Source organism: Atractosteus spatula, chromosome 23 (genome assembly GCF_055471065.1).
Source record: "Atractosteus spatula isolate fAtrSpa1 chromosome 23, fAtrSpa1.hap1, whole genome shotgun sequence".
Taxonomy (NCBI): domain Eukaryota; kingdom Metazoa; phylum Chordata; class Actinopteri; order Semionotiformes; family Lepisosteidae; genus Atractosteus; species Atractosteus spatula.
The window spans coordinates 8040784-8062028 of NC_142728.1; the positions used below are offsets into that span (position 1 = coordinate 8040784).

General features: G+C 38.2%; 2 protein-coding genes across 2 annotated transcripts in view; one reads left to right on the forward strand and one right to left on the reverse strand.

The window, feature by feature from the left end:
• ttll11 (tubulin tyrosine ligase-like family, member 11) overlaps nucleotides 1–12122 on the reverse strand; it is a 57374-nt gene extending 45252 nt beyond the window's left edge. Inside the window, exons 1-3 of the mRNA XM_088940556.1 lie at nucleotides 11020–12122; nucleotides 4773–4872; nucleotides 2617–2750 (exon numbers count right to left, since the gene is read on the reverse strand). Of these exons, the coding sequence (XP_088796682.1) occupies nucleotides 2617–2750; nucleotides 4773–4872; nucleotides 11020–11556 (771 nt within the window). The 5' untranslated portion in view covers nucleotides 11557–12122. The remainder of the gene's footprint in view (nucleotides 1–2616; nucleotides 2751–4772; nucleotides 4873–11019) is intronic.
• A 3043-nt stretch (nucleotides 12123–15165) lies between these two features.
• LOC148816102 (carboxyl-terminal PDZ ligand of neuronal nitric oxide synthase protein) overlaps nucleotides 15166–21245 on the forward strand; it is a 79812-nt gene continuing 73732 nt past the window's right edge. Inside the window, exons 1-2 of the mRNA XM_088940532.1 lie at nucleotides 15166–15734; nucleotides 17944–18015. Of these exons, the coding sequence (XP_088796658.1) occupies nucleotides 15630–15734; nucleotides 17944–18015 (177 nt within the window). The 5' untranslated portion in view covers nucleotides 15166–15629. The remainder of the gene's footprint in view (nucleotides 15735–17943; nucleotides 18016–21245) is intronic.

Here is a 21245-nt window from a genome sequence, read left to right on the forward strand (position 1 = left end):
GGCGCCCCTGGAGCTGACAGTGTTTGGGGTTAAGGGCCTTGCTCAGGGGCCTAACGGATTCCTCTGCCGGCCATGGGATATGAACCGACAACCTTCCAGCCACAGGCGCAGATCCTTAGCCAAAGTGTCACCGCTCCGTCTTAGTATGCACAACCCACATACATATGACCTAGCACAATGATGTTCAATCATTGAATGTCAGCTGTTGCTATTTCTGCAAAAACAATAGAAAAACGGACTTGATTCTTTTAGTAAAACAAGAGCACCAAAAAAGTTTTCTTTCATTCACTGCCATCTAGAGTACAAATAGTTACAACATCCTTTCCCATGAGAGACTTATTTTGCTTACTCTCTCATTACGCCTTACCCTCTGTAATTATTTTGCATTCACTTTCCCCAGAAAAAAATATTGATTCAGTCCTTACTTAATACTTCTGTATTGCTCTACAATATCATTACAATGTGAGCTGTGCATTTACAGCATTAGCTAACCAGTACTTAAGGTTGTATCAGATTATATCACCAACAGGTTTAGGATGAAGAACTAGATAAAACTACATGTATATTTTTTTTATTTATTACATTTTCAAACCAACAATCTCCATTTTTGTCAAGTTCTATACTTTAAATGACTTTTGCTGAAACATTCGTGGAACACAACCCTGAAAATGAAAAACAGTTGATACAGGGATAATGCTATGTCTCTTATGCAAATTTTGACTGTCACACGATTTCATCTTTCATAAACAAGTTTAGTAAAAAAGCCAGGATGCCATATGTGGTATTAGTCACATGGTGCATTCACATCAAATACTCCTACATAAGCAATCAATAACTGGCATATTCCCTATAAGCTCAAATACAAATGCTTGAACCGAAAGACACAGACTGGCAGAGACATTGTGGTCAAATGACAGGGATCCTCCTCCTTCTAATCCAAAGCAGGGACAGTATTTGGCAGTTGCTGATACTGACACGTATGCATCTACCCAACTCTTTACATGAGCCTGTTTGGGTTAAGATCTGACAACACATTGTAGTGCCAAATTTCACTTTCTGCTGTACCAGATAAGCTTCTTTTGCAAGAACGGTTCAGTGAAGTTTAAAATCCCATCCTCAGTGTTTTTAACTAAATGAGTTTAACACGGATCAAGGATATATGCAGTATACTGTGCACTGCATATACAGTATGTACAGCATTTCCTCAAAACCACAGCCTCCTTCATACAAGACTGCCTCTCATTAAGCACTCAGCACGGATAGATTAAACTGCCATAAGATCTTGCTGACACATGTCATAAAAAGGCACAAGGAGAGCTCCCAGAAATGTTCATAATCATGAACCTCAAACGCCCAAAAAGAGCCAATAATGTTAATGCCTTTTTTTTTCCAGATGGAGCACGATGGTTGTTTTTTTATCACAATCTTAAATAACCGAAATAACTACAAAAGAGGCAACACAGGAGATAACATATACAGGAGAAAATTCAAAACTGCTCATTTCAATTGACAATTTTTTTAACTTGTGATTTCATGGCCATTCTGTTCTTCACTATGTACATCAACTGAGGTATTTAACACATCATGCTGGCATCCAGCAATCACTGGATTTCACTGACTTTGACTCATCCATTTCTTAGACCTCTGGTGCCACCTTCTGTCTTGGAAATCCTTCAGACATTCTTCTGTATCTTATTTTTCTTTTTAACTTCATTAGTTATCCTTCACATTGCTTATGATTTATAGATTCACTCAAAGATTTTACTTGCATTTACTCTCTGTATCAAACCATCTTCTTTAGACATCTTTATACACAGACCAGCTACAGTATATTGATTGATTGGCAATGAATTTACCTACAATTTTTTAACTACTCAATTTTCTATACTCTTTGTTTTTTCAAATTTATATATAAAATACTGTATATAATCTGTTTCACACATCCCTGTAAATGAATCAGTGGAATGCTGGGTTTTGATGTATTAGCATTATAACCACAAAGCCTGTTGAATACTGGTTAAAACTAATACATTTTTAAAAAGAGAAAAATAATAAATTGCTCCATCATGTGGCCAAACTAAATGTTATAAGGAATATGCTTTGAACGATACTCAGTGCAGCTTGTAAACAAGTTCCATCTACTGGTAATACAAGGACTAAACCTTAGAATGTGTACAAATGTGAGACATTAATAAAGCTGCAAGCAGACTATTCAAGATCTCTGGATTTCCAGTTAAATCAGACTTTGCTGTGTCATTGCTTTGATCTGTTGTCTTCAGCTGAAAAACTCAAGTCCCTCAGAAAGGTCTCGTCTTTATTTAAAGGTCATTTGTGGTGACAGATGGAAACTGTAAAGGTTATCTATTGATATGATCGAGTGCCATAGTGAATTACAATTAGGAGTCAAGCACAAAGCCTCATTTAATAACATGGTTGGTGTCTGTCACATCAGTTCATTTTTTATGGCTTTTGTAAGCTTTAGCATTAAAAAAAATGTGAAAAACACAAACCACTGACAACAGGGCTAGGAAGATTCCCCCCCCCCCCGTTTCCAGTTCTGTTTTCTTTTCTAACGCAGGCCTCCGTCTAGCAGACCAAAAAATCAAAACAATCTACCTGAGCTGCAAAAAGCTGAAACTCTTCTGGCAAGATCCACGAGCGAGGGTAGAAGTTGTACTCCTCGGGAAACAGCTCCTGCATCGTACGCACTGCTCGGCTCAGGTTTATCTTGCGGAGCATCTCTATCATACCTAAATTAAAAAAAAGACCAAAAATGCAGTTGTATTACCTGGAATCGTTACTGTCACTCCCTAGGAAGACTGAGGGTGTCAAGCTATAACCGACAAGCTTAGTGTAATAATATTTTTTTTTCGAATAAAGGGTGCCACACTAGCTGTCTATGTATATGTCAGTTTACATAAGAGTTGGACAATCTGTCTTTAGGTTTAGTGTGTCTAGGTTTTGTAGCTCTCTTCAAAGCATCTGCTCCTGAAGAGTTAAAAGAAGCTGCTATGATGGTCCAATTAAGGCCATAATGAGCTGATTGGTTGGACCGAACATCTGCAGACACACAGGGCCTGCAGGAACAGGAGTGCCCACCACCTGGCTTATCAGCACAGACAAATGGATCGATCTAATTCACCCCAAACCCCTACTGCTTCAGAGGATGAATCTTCAGATTGTTTGAAAAGATACCACTGTTGCTTGGGTACAGTTTAATAGATACTAATTTTTAGACAAAATAAATTGGTGAGATGCCGAGAACAAAGTAACATAACTGTCGTGAAGCTACTGTCCAAAGAAAACGCAATTTAAAAATAGGGTCAACTGGACGCACGTGATATACTCCAAAAGCTATTTATTATTTAACAAACTGTTACAAACAAACGAAGGATGACAATACTTTTGTCCTGACACATTGCAAGGAGCCCACTAATAAAACAGCCCCATTTTCAATTATTATCATAGTACTCCTCCACCGTTAGTATAAATCACAACCTTTTGTGGGATGACACACATTGTGTACATGATGCACCAGAACAAGCAAACAAATAGGGACATTTTAGTTCTGTTATGGGTCCTAGCTACATTATTTCTATGTCTTGTAGATGTATTATATATACTTTTATGTTACATATAATTTATATATAACTGTATCCTAACATATTTGCTACTAGAAAAAAATACAGAAAAGCACAGAGTATTCATATTATTTTCTAAGCAAAGTACACAAAGATCATCAGCATCCACCACGAAAGACACATACATGAGGATGCACTATATTTTAGCTGTTAATGTGTTAATGTGACATAATGTCCTATAAAACTTTAGTTCTCTGTTGTAGAAGAAAAAGCATGATGCCTTTAGCTTTCCAAACTGAAGAATGGAATGTAAGCTATACCTTTTTAAAACTATGGGGGAAAACAGTTATTTAACTTGTTAAAACAGAAGAACAATTTAAGGCCAGCATGGTGTCTTAAGATCTAAAAATAAAGGTCTTAGGAAGCTACACATTATTTGTCTGAGGCAAAACACAGCAGCAATCTGTAAAAGAGGATTTTTTTTCACACCACTGTGACTTCATAAACCTGTTTTTTCTATCCCCCTAAGCAGGGCCCTTCTTCCATTTCAAGGGCAAGATCTTTATTGGTGCCGACAACTGGTCTGCTTAAAAATGCAAAGCACTTATAGATTCTCGTAAGGTACTTTGCTGACTTAACGTTTTTTTCCTAATCCAAAACAAAACAAAATAAAAGTACTTCTGAGGCACCACGGCATACTTTCTTTTAACTGAATTTAAAGTCATAACATTGTGACTTTTATTCTTTTTCCTCTTTTTAATCTTATCCCTTCAGCACCAACGTGTCAATGTCTTGGAACCCTGGGATTTATGTGTCCTAAAATACACATTTTCTTCTGTGTGTTTTGCACACACTGGACAACGATTCAACTTCTGAAAACAAGTAAAAACACATAAGCAAGATTTATCTGCTTTAATAAAATTAGTTTATATACCCTGATCAGTGTAGAGTTTTGCTGGAATTGGCACTATCTTGAAGTGCATTTAAAACTGAGTACAAGATGCACTTCTTTACTCAAAGGGCTGTAGGAGTATGGAACAAGCTTCCCAGTCATATACCCATACCATGGCTTCTTTTGAGGTAATAAATCCTGGATTTACTAACTACTAAGTACCAGATGGACTAAATGGGTTGAATGGCCTCTTCCTGTTTGCTACCTTTTCTTATACTCTTAAGGTTTTATGTTCTTACCTGGGAATTTGTTGACCAGGCCTGAGAAGACATTTTCATTGTCATGAAAGGATACCCCATGCCAATATATATCGCAGGCCACACGACGACCCAGGGGAAACTGAGAAAAGAACAAAGTGCATTTTTGCAAGACAAACTATTTTTCTAAAAAGAATGCCAGCTGTAATAAAGTTATGGAGCTGAAAAACAATCTTTTTGCAAGATATTTTAATGTAAATAGCCTCAATATTGTATTATGCCTTATTGCTGCCATTCGTAAAGAAAATAATCAAACAATGGTCCCATTTTCTGACAACTGATGAATATTACCCCCAAAAATAAAGCAGTAAGGTTTAAGGTCTAGTGCAGACCACTGATTTTGCTTAAAAACAGTTCTAAGAATGTTCCACAAAAATAAAATAACTTATGAGGTCAGTGATTTCAGCTTAGATTACCAATACCCATTGTGCTTTTAATAAGTGAAACAGCTGTCTTTAACAATCTAAATCTGTGAAATTGTGCCCCTAAAGAGACAAAAATGGAGCAATTTAGAAATCATTTGGGAAAATGGTGCTTCTCTTTAAAGTGACTCAATGGCAAAACTATTTCTACGTAAAGTGGTTTTGAACATAATACGTGTAATATATTCTCTTTTCACATGAACAAACAAGGTTACAATTAAAGAGGCAGGATGATGGGAGTGGAAGAACCAAGATAGCACACAGGCTCACATTTATGTATACTTACAAACACTCCTCACCATCAGGGATACAGCACATCATGAAAAGGGCATCTAATTGCTTTTGGAGAATTCTCATATCTTCCCCACCTTATTTCATAAACCCCTTCTTCCGTCTAAGCATTCTCAATGATTTCATCTGGTCCTGTCTGAGGAAAAACAACGCTCCTGGCAATAATGCCGACTTCAAGATTGACTTTGAAGCCTGACCTTTCAAAAAGCACAAGCACTCAAACACAGAGACAGATCTTCTCACAAAAAATGTTAAATAAATATGATCCTATACATTAAATAAAGAGACCTAGAAAGACTCATAATTGGCATTTGCACAAGTGTACAGTTGCAGGGGGTACTTTGTCAAGTATAAAGTATTTTATAATGTTGTTTACAATATTGGCATCTGAACAACTGCGGCTGGGAGCTCTGAGGGGCTGCATTCATTCTCCTCTTCATCTCGTTGTGAATGCAACCAGACATTCTCGGTGTTCAGGTCTGGTATAGTCATGCACATCATATTACCACAGTAATCATGCTTTGATGACAACAACTCTTCACTGGCTTCTTGCCACTGACAACACTCAATCTAAGATCCTTAATCTTACTTAGCATTTTTTCAGACCTTGGCACTCCAATGTTTAGTCCCTTGTCTCATTTTTCTCATTTATAACATAAGATAAGATCACTTTATTGGCCATATACAATTTCTTGCATGAGGAATTTGTCTTTTCACATACCCCAACTTGCTCTCCATGAGACGCACAGACAGGGATAGAGGCTGGGAGTCAGAGCACAGGGTCAGCCATTTATACGGCGCCCCTGGAGCAGTTGGGGTTAAGGGCCTTGCTCGGGGGCCCAACAGAGTAGGATTCCTCTGCCAGCTGTGGGATTTGAACCGGCAACCTTCCAGCCACAGGCGCAGATCCACAGAGCCACCGCCCTATTTATGTTCTGATCTTCACAAACTTGTCTCCTGTACCTATTCAATCTTCACCTCCTTCACTTCACTATCCTATATTCAGACCTGTCATCCAGTACATCCATGTACCTCTACAACTGAAGCCAATACTGGGGCACATTAAGATTGCCTCTTATCAGCCCCTTTTCTAACTGATCCTTAAAAACTAAGTGTTCAAACAGCATCGGTAAATCCTACAACCTTCCTTCTAATCCTGTAATCAGTCTGTAAGTGCTAATAGAGTTAATTCACACTAGGCTAAACATCAATGAAAGAGAAGATCTCCACTTTTAATTTCAGATTTTACTACATTAAGAATTCTTATACAATTGAAATCTCATATAATTTGACATACAAGTTTGACTTACTGTGTAAGGCCTTGTATTAAAACGTATTCAAAATGCTTTGTTGAAACAACTCTTCAAAATGTACGTTTCTAGACTAGTTTTTTTTATAATTTGCTTTCAATTCTGTATTTTTTAACTGGAGGTTGCCTCTGGCAAAGGTGTCACCTACATAAATAAGAGAGACGCATGAAAGAATTTTTAAGACTCTGGACTGTTAACTGTAAGGGTGTACAGTAGATTCTAATCCTACACAATAGGATGCTCCTGTGGTACCCTTGAGCAAGGTACTTCACTCAGATCGCTCCAGCAAAAAGTCCCTGCTGTATAAATGGGTACTTTTCCAGTTCTCAATGTAAAAGTGGATTTGCCCTCAAGTATCTTGTCCTGTTCAATAAGGTTTGTTATATATTCTGTGTAGAGTGTGCCATTAAGCAGTGAATTGACTATGTCCTTGGTCTTCTAACAGACACTCAGTTTTAGTTTGGTATACTTGGGGCATTTTGCATAACATGGCATGTCTTTTTAATATGGCTTTTTCTTTAAGAGCATATGAAAGGTTACCTACAGTACTGTATGGGGAAAAGGCTTTTTGGTTCATTTAGCTTTATCACCAGTGGCTAAGTGATGTTAGGATCTTATACAGTCATTTCTTGAAGAAATCTCCACATTTTACATTAGAGGAGAATACAAGTCTGGATATGTTATACTCCCTAAACGATAAACTATAACATCAAATGCCAGTCCACGATACACTGTAGGTTAATTTTCTGCTTTTCTACTTGTTTCATGACAGAGATTTTGCCTGTTTTTGTTATTCGGAAGAAATATCTTTGCATAGTCACTTTCAGTACTCTGCAGGAGGAACTTCCATCCATCTATCCAGAATCTAAATGTAACTTATTCCTGGTAAAGGAAAGAGTGGAGACCAGGGGTCTAAACCAGAAGTATAAGGTTCCGGGTGCGACTATAGCCTCAACAGGGCGCCGGGCCATTGCAAGCATGCACACACTCAACACATGGAATAATTTAGGGACACCAATTAATCTAGCCAGGATGTATTTGCAAGGTGGGAGGAAACTGGAGAATCCTGGGAAAAGCCAGGCATTAGTAAAAAGTGGGAAATTCGTACAGAAGGAATCTCCCGTCTGGAATTGAACCCATGACCCAAGAGTAGTATGAGAGCATTGTTAACTGCTACATCATCTCTTAGTAAATCATATTCTGTGTGAAGCATGACTAAAAAAAATCCTTTTTTCTTATCCAAGTTAATAAAAGCTAGTTTGCAATACAAACAAAAGAAGTGAAATAAACCCATTACAGTGCGTGACTTCTTTATTTTCACACATGCTAATTGTCCTCCTTACCCTCAACTGTCAGGCCAAAACACTGGATTATCCGCAGATTATGCTTAACCATTTCCTTTTGTGAAGACAACATATGCCAACAGTCAGCGAACAGATTGGCATAACCCTTTTCTACTGCAGTTACATTAAAACTTAAACATGAACCGCATAAAAAAGTGCGGTGTGATACAATTCTATTGGCATTTATATTTCCTTTGAAGGAAAGAATAAACAGGATTGCTTAGATTTTTAGCCGGCTGTTCTCAGTGTGGTTGGCGATGTGTGTAGAATGAAAATTCAGAGCCATTAAAGAAAAAAAAAAGAGTTTTGTTTTTCCCAGCCTGGCAGCAGGCCAAAAATAAACTGGTTCATTGAACATTACTTAGAATTATTTGTCAATTTGTTTTTTTAAATGAAAATCTTTTGTATAATCATCTTCAGGGAAAACATACTTGATTACTAAATTGCTTTGAAGAGCAGGGGCTTCCCAGCCTGATTTCTAAACTGCATTAGAGAAGACAAGAATTAATACATGAACAAGTATTGTTTTCCTAAATATAAAACTTGTATCTTTAAAGCATCAACAGATATTATAGGTATGCAACTTTAGTAAACCTTTTAAGCCTTTTCTGATGTATATTTCAAAATCAGTATTGTCATTGATGTGATGTTTTTGAGGGGGTAAGCACAGGATTTGAATGGTATAGCACTAATATTTGTTCTGACATTAGTCTCAGTTCTATGCATGGTATATTTTATATTATGAGAAGCACAGATATTTTTGTGGGGTCACATTTCACATTTCCTTCACTTTGAACTCTTGCTACTTAACAGAGAGGATATCTGTAAGGTCTTTATAACTGTGCGATAAGTATTTAAAAAATTAAAGCTGCAATATTTTTTCTCAATTAATGTCCTCCAATAATGTAATACTGTATTTCCATCTTTGTTACGGTTTTACGCTAATCAGAACCTGTAAAGTTTGGAAAAAAAACTTCTGTTAAGAGGCATTGATATGAAACAAAGAATTTGAATGTGCAGAAAAAACTCCCAATGTCTTCATTAAAACCGGTTATGAAACTGCATTTAAGAGAGTAGGCTTATCCATAAAGGCAACAGCACTCAGAGACAACCTAAGAAAATATACCAGTGGGACAACGACCTTAAAGATGGTGTACTCACTTTTTTTTCCTTGTAGGTTATAAGAATAGAATAGATCACCTTAACTCTAAGAATTAAGAAACTGGATCCATAGCACCCTGAAAAGGTTTATGTTACAGGTACTTTGTGAAGAAACATCGGTCTCCATTTTAAGGTCACTTGATGCTTCAGACATTTCAGTTCTCTGTAATACCATTAATTTTTAACCACACTTATAACTGGAGATGTCAAAGGTTAAATATCAATTATTCAATGAGAGAGCAATTTGTGTAGATGGATTCAAAAAAATAATCAAGATATTTCTACTTTAAGAATCATCATTTTCCTTGTGTTGCCTTGTCACACTGGCTGCACAGCCTTTCTTAAATACACATACTGTATAGAACATATACATGGTTTAATAGCAACACTTACATTCCTAAAGTATCTTGATAAATGTTTTACACCAATCCAAAAGTAACACTACCCTATAGCAGGACTAATTTAAAGTTCATGACCGATCTAAGGTTTAGTTATACTGTTTGTTTTTTTTGCTTTATGAAATGGCCCCTCAGCCAAACTCAAAAAGGCAAAGACAGTGTCAATGAACTACTTTATAAATTATTATGTGCAGCAATCAATTTAAGATAGGTTTTAAGACTGAGCCAATGTAACCAAATCTATTTGCCATGCATCATGTAGTTTCAAGTTTCATGATAAATGCTGTGCTGCTTCTTTATTAAGGACAATGACTATAGTATGTGTATCTATGTCAATCTTTGGCTTTTTCGTACCTGTCAATTGTCAATAGACAGTGATGATGGGAGTTTCAAACTAGCATTGTTCCTCAAGCTATGAATATGCTGGCAATTTAAAGTTTCAATATGTGCTGAATAGCCTCTTATTATTTGTAATCTTTAGAGTGACCACGTCATGATAATGACTTTATTCTCTGTAATCTGAGCCACAGAAAGACTACTGAACCCTCAGCATGACCCACAGCGATCTGTTATCACTGTGAACACATTACAAGAATGTCCAATTTCGAAAATGGAATTAGACTCCTGATTCAGGGTCCTTAGCTGGAGACTCACATGATATGAATTGTATGTCTATGCTCCATGTCATATGACATGTAATGCATTTTTAAAAGCACCAGCTCCCTTAAATATATTATACATGGTAATTTATGTTTAATAACATAAAACGAGGCTAGAAAAAGGTTATCTATAGGGTATAATAGAAAGTTCTAATTACTTTCTCCTTCTAACACCGTCTTCTGAGACTAAAACCTAGTTTTATTTATTACCTTAATGATTTTATAGTACAGGCCACAGAAGTAAACAACTTGTTATTTAACTAATTTCCATTTTCTTCTTTTAAGGCGACATACACAGCACAAACTCAAGTGCAAACACTATCCATAAAGATAACGCTTTTATGAGATTCTAAGAAGTAAACGATAAGTACTCTGATAAACCCCACTGTGAGAAGCATTTTCATTTAAAACAGCACTTCTTACTTAATTTACCGTCCCTCTGATAACTTCCTATTCTACTTCCTACCGCACGTTAAAGGGTTCTTTCTTTGGGTGGGGACTCCCATGTGAGGGGGTACAAGCGTTGTCAGCCATGAGACACCATGACGGGCGGGGTGGCACAGTGAATTCACAGTCATCAGTACCGTACAGAATCGGTAAAAACGCTTCAAAAAAAAAGGTTGCATCGTCTCTGCAATAGCATACCTCTTTCCACTTGAGCTGCTTGATGCTGACTTTTAGCGCTTCAAGAGAGGTCTTCGCTTTAGAGGTATCCACGGTGACCATCTTCCTCTTTTTGGGGAGTTTGTTGCCATCGTCTTTCCCTTGCTGGGTTTTGCCCTCTTTCTCCGTTTTGCCGTTCGCTTCGGCTTTCCCTTGCGGGATCTTGCCGGTCCCTTTAATCTGCAACAGCGCGTCTTTGTGGCTGCGGGTGTGCCGCAGCTGGCCCGCAGTGCCGTCCATTGGCCCCGGCGGATACTCCGGCTCCATCTCCGGGGTGTCCTCTTTATTGTCAGCGGTATTCCTGTCGAGTTCAGACCGTTTCCCCCTGCTTTTACTCCTGGCTCTAGTCCTAACGGCGCTCCTAGCGGCATCCCTCCTTCCACCGCTAACTAAATCGACAGATCCCGGCGAAGATGCCAGCAAAGAAGCTGCCTCTACCGCTACCTCTGGCTCGGTCTCCCGGCCGGCCACTCTCATCTGCTCCAGCTGCACTCTGACTTTAACATAATGATCGCTCATTCTTGAGGTGAACAGTGATAATTTTGTGACAGTTCTACTGGAGCAACGGTCTGTTCCAAGTGTTTTGTATTGAAATGCAATGTCTACCCAAAAGAGCGATCTACTTTTGAAATTTTCAAATGCATACGGCAACCATTTACAGACTGTCTTCCTTTTTGTTGTCTAAACTCAAGTACTTGTACAGTGCGAACATTTGTGCATTACAGCGTATTCAAAAAAAAAATACAAGCCTCGGATATGCCAGTTTCTTCCACCATTAAAATTCTAAACTCAAGCCATTTTGCATTTAAAAGTACTCATCATGCATAGTCAGTGATGCAGACTAACTCACTGTTCTGCTCATGAAGTGCAATCTCATATTTACAACAGCTCCCGGCAAAGCACTTTGTAGGTCAGTTAGAGCGCTGTCAAACTACTTACTAAATTCGTAACCGTATGCGGATTATAACAGCTGCTTATGCTCTTTTTTCCTATTTTTGATAATGGTTGGTTGAATCAGAAGATTTCTGTTTCGACTCTTAAGACCCGTGCAAGTCCCGGCACAACCCAGCTGATCCTACTGCTGTGAGAAACATATTGTTCGAGTTGTGTTTTGGTCCCGTTGACAACGCAACCGGACGGAAGCCTCGGAGGTACAGACTGTCTAACTGGTGTGCAGTAGGCGGAAAAAGGCGATTACTATTCCGCAAGTGACAAGAGTTCAACTGGATTGAGAGGCAGGACCAATTTCAAAGGGAAGACGGTTCTTCAAACTCGGTGACACTGATCTAAACATTTGATTAAATTTATTTGGACAAAAAATCAAATATTCATATTACACCACTATTGCTTGTTTTAAGGACAGTATTTTAACTTTCTGAAGAACGCAGAGCTTTATTTTATTTTTTACGTTTTTTATTTTAAGTTATTTTTTATTTTTCTATAAAAAACAATTAGGGTGATCATGAAAGAACAGGTCGGAGTTTTAATAAATGACCAAAAGAACGAACGGTTGTGCACGTACACCCGTCGACAGCAGATGGCGTATGCACCATGCCTATGGTTTAATCGAGGATGTGTTTCTCATTAACCCCAGCGTGAACCCACTCCAGGTCTGTTGTAGAGGTGATGAAAAGCCGACTCAGGGAGGTCAGATTCGTACAGTATTTCTTGGGAATTTAACAGCATTCCTATTAGATTCATTCTCAACTTCCATTTTTGCCCAGGTATCGGTAATACCAATCATTCCTATCAGCAGTTTCTGCCTCTGACAAATATTCACGCTTTCAATTTAAAGCGTAAGTAATTCAGGGTATTATTTTCTTTCTCTTCACATTTGTCTTTATTTTCTGCTTTTCACATACTTGAAATGTACTGTGTCACTTTCTTTTATTAATCCACCCCTTTCATATGGGTGTACTATTTGAATAACAGTAAGACATTACATTATCGTGTAAGTTATTATTAAACACAGCAATTTTCTGTGCTTTTCCAGAAGATTTTGTCCTTCTCAATCTTCAAACTCGGTGATTTCTGCAATAGCATCAATAAGCTATTGGGTGATAGTGAATAAAGCTACTTGTTCATCAATCGCCGCAGATTTGCCTGTAATACGTCTTTACAGAACGTGATTCAGATACCCTACAGGTACAAAATCAAATTACTTCAGATCAGGTAACATACTGTAGTTGGCAGAGTCAGCCCTCCATTATGTTCATCACCGAGCCAGTTTACATGAACTCCAGTGACCACAATCCGTGCTGTCACGACAGCATTCCCACCCCCAATAAAGCTGAATGATGAAAGTCTTTCTATCTACACTTTATAATAGCGTTAGGGTTTGGAGACATCAAGTAACACCTTTCCGAAATACAGTTTCCCATTCAGTTCTTCCTATAAGTATATTTCATGAGGAATATCAACACCCCAAAATTCCAGTCAGAAAATGTGGTTAAGTCTAAGGGCTAACCCTCTGGCCCAAAGATTATCAACCGGGGACCCCCAGGCAAAGCGAGGGCTGGAGCAGGGTACCTGCGAAGGAGTATGGTCTTACGAACAGTATTTAAACGTAATTATATTTTTAGTTTTTAATATTTAGGAATTGACGTCAGGAATGATCACACTGCTATTTAGGACAGCTTAGGTGAACTTTAGTTGGAGCTCCATATGGGGTTTTAAATGCTTATGTTCACCAGACTATAAAAGAAAACCCTGTATTTACAGTATATAGATATACTGTACAGTAGGTTCATTATCTGCCTCTCATATCTTTGATTATTTAGCCGTGAGGTATTATTTTATAGTGCTATTATCTTTCTGCTCACTGTTCCACAAAACGCAGTGCGCCCTCAACGCCCCTTCAGTTCTCTCATTACGATATTTTTTAAATATCTGAAAAGGGAACGGTTTTCATTGAACAGCGTTAACTACAGAACGGTAACCTACTGCAACTGCAACTGCAATTTCCCCTACAGATGGAGCTCTTTATCATGTACACTGCCTTAAGACAAGAATAAAACCGTGTCAGAGATGTGATAAACTCATATGATATTCGCCTAAGGCGTGTTTCTTTGCATTCATTTGAAACTGTCAGGCTAGAATCAAACTTCCTCACGAAAAAATACATGAATAAATAAAATATATTTTTTTACAACTTTTTAGTCTAGCGGAATGTTCGTACCCCTGGTCTGACAGGTCATAGCATAAAGTTGAAGTGTAATCGTTCAACACAACACAGAGTTACGCCAATATAGCAGACGTTTTCGTTATGATGTGGAAAACACCACAAGCGAGTTAGGAATTAAGGTGAGATTTAGGTTTATGATTCGCGTTTTTCTGCCGTCATCTCCATGACAGAATCTTCTTCAGAAAAACCACGTAAGTGGAAAAACAGATTGTGCAACAGAAAGCATACAGGCACTTCACAAAATTAAATTTGTTGTTCCATGTGAATTTGACTTAGGAAACGTTTTTTTCTAAAACTACTGCACGCTCGTGAGCGTAGTTTTCGAAAAGTAGGCAGCGAACAATCACCAGCTGAAATGGAGTGAATTTCAAATTCATTATTTGTAGCCTTTTGATATTGATTTTTATAAATGCACTGCTTTTACGGAGAAAAAAAAATGAATCATCGAGTTATCACATTAAAATTTCCGGCCAACTACAACCACAATGAACAGTCCCGATGTTTTCCCATTACAACTGGATGCAAGGAAATGGTTAAGTATTGATACCTGTTAACAACCTGCATTTTACAACAACCACTGATGGCGTTCACAGCTATCTTTTATGACGCATGAAAGCAGTTTTATGAAGCAGTTACAAGATTGTAAGGTGAAATTGAGAGTGTGGTTACCGATAAAAGACATTGAGCAGTTCAAATGTGTTAGCAGCAGGCAAAAAGCAGCGTATGGCTAGTATCATTTCTGTCCCTTAGAGGGAGAAAAGGGGACTTGATTTATGAAGTCTGATAGTGATCTACTTCTAGTAGTACACGCCTACTGGGAATTGTACAATAACCTGTTGGAAATGAATAGGCTACCGGAGATCTTTGAATAGACTTCACTGAGGTTTTCCGTCTTTTCCATCATGTGATGTAACTTTGCTCCAATCGGGAGAAGCGCTAGGAGAGACTCCGGCACTAATGATCTGCGCGATCACATTCAAAAACACATTGCACTGCTACCAGGCAGGAGGTGATGGCAAGCTAGGGCAACCGAAGGGGAGGGGGAATCGCTTTTTTTGTGTGTGTGCTAAAAAAGCAGATGTTCTACTCTGTTATTTTGAATCCGCAGCACCATAGTTAGAAATACAACGTGGACGTTGCAGAGCAACACCTACTGGACCAGCTACAGCAGTACAAAGGACTCTTGATACTGCGGGGATAAAAGGCGCCCAAATCAATCTTTTTGTCGTTCGGTTATAACGTGTCGTGCTCGAACCTCCTGCATTGTGTACGGAATGGGAAACCACGCCTGGGCTCTTTCTCTTTCTGGAATCTTTTAGACAGGAGGGGATAAATCCCCTCCTAATATTTGGTTTGGAATACTGTGTTACAGTCGTCGGCGTAAACAACTGTGAAGATCCCAGCTGCAATGCCAGTACGGAACAGATACAACCTGGTTGATGATGTCGCGGATTCCAGGGTCCCATTGCACAACGAGGAGGCGTATCAACATGGGATTAATTTCCAGGCAAAGGTGAGATGATTTCCTTTCACAACTTTTGGATGTGAATGGTAAAGACACGAGCACTGCTGTATGCTGGCGTGGCCGCATTTTATTTGAAGGCGCGATTTCTCACTGGTCCGTAGACAACGATCCGCGGTCATGGTTTCTTTTATGCCTGTCTGACTTGAGTTTCACATGTTTGCGGTGTGTCTGTGCTTTTACTTATCTGAGGGTGTTCCGACATCTGGTTTATGCGTTTGCTCATGTCCTGTTTTAATATTGCAATCCGAGAACGGAGACACCCACAGGTATTTTTTTAAAAACTTAACAGGTGCGCATCTGGATACAATTCTCCACAACAAGTGCCTATTTTTAAAATAACCGTTAAAATAGTCCCCCTGATTAAAGATGGTAGAAAAGCAGTTATACATTTTGGAATCCAAGTAGAAAATCGACATATTCTTCCTCGCCGTTCAATGTCAAAGAGGTGAAACTAAATTTTGTTGCTGTAGCCTGTACAAGCTCTCTGCCAAACAGCACTGAAATTTAGACTTCTGAGAAAGGGGTGCAGTCTTTTGGCTTTAATACCAAAAGAACATCAGTTTGACTTCGTTTTCAGTGATATGCTTATTTTTGTAAAATAATTCTAAAGATACAGCCTCTCGATTTGAAGATTGGACTGGTTTTGGTCCCATACGTAAACACCGAAATGTTGGTGTTTTCTGAAAAAGCAGCATTTGATGTTGCCTAACATTGACTTCTTTATATTAAAAACTATGATCAGTAGCCTTTTTCTGACATCTGGATTTTGGATGTTATCTCGTTACAAGAGTGACATTCCTAAAAAAAATACTTCGAAACGTCTGTAAAGGTATGGGGAATCGACTCAGAAGATTAGGAATTTTGCGTTGTAATTTGTATCTAAATTTCTTGATACGAGAATTTGTATAATTTTGTAGACTTCTCCCTAGATAATACAGTTCGCAAGCATTTACAGTACTCATATGTGGGCTATGCAGCTTTTTTATACAGCACAATTAAACTAGTAAAATACCCAACCTCCCCTCACTAAATCAGCAGTTAAGAAGGTTTATATCGCTCTTCCACTTTTATAAGTGTGTAATTTTCTTTACTTTTGCTCACATTGTTAAATAGTTTCGCTAGACTAGTGACATTTCCAAATTAAAAACAACCTGTTCAGGAGACAGTAGTGGGGCTGTTCTGCAGTTCCTTGGTTGGAACGTTACTAAGATCTGTGGCAGAGGAAAAGTGGAGCAAGCGCTCTGCAGTGAATCCCAAGACGGCTTCAGCCGGGATGTTGTACAGGGTCAGGTGGCCACCGTCACCACTAACCACGGAAACAAATATAGTAGCTCACACTTAAACATTTTTTCAAAAGATAGACATAAGTAAGTTCTAATTAAAATAAAAATCAACTAGGTTGGGGGTGGCACAATGGGGGCAGTGGTTAGCATTGCTGCCTTGCAGTTCTGGGGGCCCTGGGTGGGTTTCACTCCTGGGGACTTACTGTATCTGCGTGAATTTTGTATATCCTCGCCGTGTTTGTTTGGGTTGCATTTAGGGCTCCAGTTACTGCCCACAGAGAAAGAAATACTGGTAGGATATTTGGCTTCTGGGACAATTAGTCCAGGTGTGTGTGTGTGTGTGTGTTTGTGTCTTTGTCTGTGACCTGTGAAGGACTGGTGTACCGTCCAGGGTGTACCCTGCCTCTTGCTTGCTGGGATAGTCTCTGCTTCCCCCATGATCCTGAATTGGACGAAGCGGTTAGAAAATGGATGGACTGACGGAAAATCAGCTTGGAATGAGTGTGTGCCCTGCAGTGGACTTGCGTCCCATCCAGAGTGTATCCTGCCTTGTGCCCGCTGGGATAGGCTGTGGCTGTATTGGATAAAGAGGTTAGAAAATGAAAGGATGAGGGTACTGTTTAGCAGAAAGAAAGAATGGAAGAGATGAAATGGAAAGATGGCGCATGACAAGGAGATCACCGCCAGTGAATGAATTGCTAAATTCACCTAATTACTTTATTAAGCACCTTATTTGCTGTATTTACCCTTAAGTGTCCGTGCCATTGTTCATCTTGTCAGCAGTGCTCCTTTAGAGGAAAGTTGGTCACCATTTTCTGGGACAATTGTTATCATGCATTCTAGGAGAGCAAACATAGTATTTAAAAGTAAAATGCATGTTCTGTGCAATAATCCATGTGTTGTCCTGTTTGCAGTATGTGGGGAGTTTGGATGTACCGAGACCCAACAGCCGTGTGGAAATCGTAGCTGCCATGAGAAGGATAAGGGTGAGTCTTTGACTAATGATAATTTTACTCTGTATTTGTCCAGTATTTTGGTTTAATTCTACTGTGTTTGTACATGTACAATAGGAGTGGTACTGTATATAGACCCCTGTATCCAACCAGCATGAGCAGAAAGTTATTTTCATTTAATATTATTCTCATATACTCCGTTCTTTGCCTATAGTCTTCGGGCAATGGCATAGTCTTCAAAAAGTATGGTTGTTCTTGCAATATGTTGTCTATGCAGTTTGTGACCACAGACGTGAGGTGTTCGGAGCTGATGGGCTAGTCCACCTTGTTATAAGGGATTAGTTTAATTCTAAATCAGTCACACAGGTGTGTTTAACAGCTAACATTAACCCCTGTGAGTTACTGACTTTATAAAGTATGAAAGAAATGTTGCACTTTTACTTTAATTTATTTCAGATTTGTGGATTTTAATTTGTTTCCTTATATTTCAAAGTTTTTGCATAGGATACACATCTGCGTTTGAAAGTTCACCAAAACATCAGATCACTCAATATTAAAAACTGGGGTGCAAACAATATGCCTATAATCTCTTGTAAATCCTGGTAAATCCTGCAATATGTATATCACTATGGGGAAAAAATTTCCTACATTTCTTTTTGCGTAGATATTTGCTTTTCCGTGTATTAAAATAAGTAAATAATACACTTTTTTTACGATTGTAATTTATAGGAGATTGACTACCCTTTCTGGAGATGTTTCTCCAATTTAATGTGAAACAACTTATGTATATTAGTTAGCATGCACTAAAAAAGGATTATATCTAAAGTATAACTTAATATTCCTGTACTACTCAAATAAAGATAGGGAAATAAACTTAAAACTATTTATATGCAATGCAAAGGTACTGTATAAGAAACAAGGTCAATTCAAAGTATTCTCATTGTAGCTGAATAAGAAAAGCTTTGGGTTTAGCTGAATAAATTTGGTCGTTTTTCACTTTGTATGAAATAGTGTTACCCTTTAGCATTTTTGACTTGAAGTGCTTTTCATCATAGTAATGTTTGAGTGTATTAGCATAATGTTTGTGATTTAATCAGTGTTGTTGGCTGGGGTATTAACTGTAGTGACTATACTAAACAGAAGTCAGAAGCACTGATCTGAACAGAGGTTAATTTAATGACTGCAGTGCACACTTAAATATCTGCGGTAAAGAGTTAGTATTCTAAAAGCATATGAATTGCTTCAGGCACCTCTCCCAGCTATTAGTCTCCAAGTGTAAATCTCTAATGTGAATTAGTCATCTGAGATTGAGATTATCTTAATTTTACATTCTTGTATGATCGTAGAGTATTTTACACCCATACAATTTAGTAATTTATACAAAAAGCGCAAAACACAAGCCACCACACGTCTTGTGACGCACTTAGTGATTAAAAAAAAAAATTGTGCATGAGCAGGCTTGAACCTGAATCTTTTCAGTAATTGAGAAAATGTGGAAGTTCTTTTTTTTTCTTTCTTTGTTTTAGACCTCATGCTCTTTTCCGGAAGACAACATTTGGGACCTAAACAAATCTACTTCCAAAAGTACTGAGGCTACTGCAGTTTTAATAAATGGTTAAGAGAGGATGTGGTTAATATGGAGCATTCCATATTGCAAAATAGTCAGCCACACCTAAATCTGATATCCAGGATGGGAAGAACTGAGAAGTACACCAGCTAGCTCAGCAAACAACCTTTGTGAAAGATTAAGACAATTTACATTTTCACACCAGCCCCATTTTTTTGAAACTGGTAAATTTGTTATCACTTGAATTCTTGTTACACGAAGGCTGCCAGTTTTTAAACTTGAAAGGTGACAATAATATATTTGTCTTTGTATTAAAAAAATATTTAGTTAAATGTGGCAGTATTGCAAACATCGATCTCAGCTGTCTTCTTTTAATCAAATATATTTGAGTATTTTCCTTATCTACCCAATTTAATGATATCCTGGAAAATATTTTTTTTTCCAGAAATGAAGTGTGTAGCAAATGTAGGGTACGAATTTAATAGGGGAAATGTTCATGGTTAGAAGGAATAAATTGATATAAGGAGTATGGCCTTAAGACTGTCCTGATCCAAAACATACTGTATCGGTAGTTTTTAGTCTACATACTGTATGAAAACATTGCAATCTCACGTTTACGCAGCAGTAGAAACTGAGCTGTTTGAAAGTTGTTTAGTTTTAAGCATCTTTAAGATTTAGTCTTACTTAATGTGGGAGATATCTAGATGTTGAGAATTAGTTTGAGCTTATTTTCCTTGCTTTTCATAATTTTTCTATTGTTTATCCCACTTTAAACACTGTATATTGTTTTTTTGTTTGTTTCTGACAGTGATGTAGTAAAAGATGAAGGATTTTCCCAGCGCCTCTATTAAAATAGCGATCCTCGTCTCATCTTGGAAATCCCAGTGCACATTTAACCACTCCTGCTGGTGTAGGTTTATCTCGATGTAGTGTGCAGACTTGCCAAGTTAATTTTAGCATGAACACTACCTAGGGACGCACTGCGACTTTGTTCTTTGTCACCGCTTTTCTTGTTTTATGGGTTAGTATGTTCTTTTGAATGAATCTGTTCTAACAATAGCAGAAGCATTTTACTATTCTTCCGCCCTGAACAATGGAACAGAAATAGCCTTTGTCCCTTCCTGGAGAGCCGCTGTTTTCCCCAAGATCGTCCAGATTAAACCTAGAAATATTCTCAGTCCACTACAGTAGTCCAGGGATTGTAGGATCAAGGCCTTTTTGGATGGTGCTTATTGGTGTTTCAAACAATAATTATTCCTGCGTTGAAACATGAGCACTGTACTCTAGACATATATCTTAAACATACACACAGACACTCTTACAATAAGTATAAGTATAGGTCTTGCTCACTATGTCTTTTTTGTTTTTTTTTGGTCTTTTTAATGGAGTTTATGATGAAAACGTGTGGGAGATGACAACTGCCAAGATCAGCTGTCAGTAATTCCTAATCACTCCTGCTGTCTTTCCCTCCCCTAAAATGTTCTAAATACCGTACATACTCCCCCTTCTCTCCCTTGCATGTGTCTTTTTGCACCCCATCTCCACCTTTGCAGCTGCCCCTTGGTCACTCCTCTCTCTGAATGGGGGTCCCAGCCTCCTCGTCCTACAGTATGTCTCGAAGGTTAACCCACAGTCAAGTGGGATACGCCACGTTTTATTATGAATAAAACACTCCATAAACCTTTCAGTATGCTGG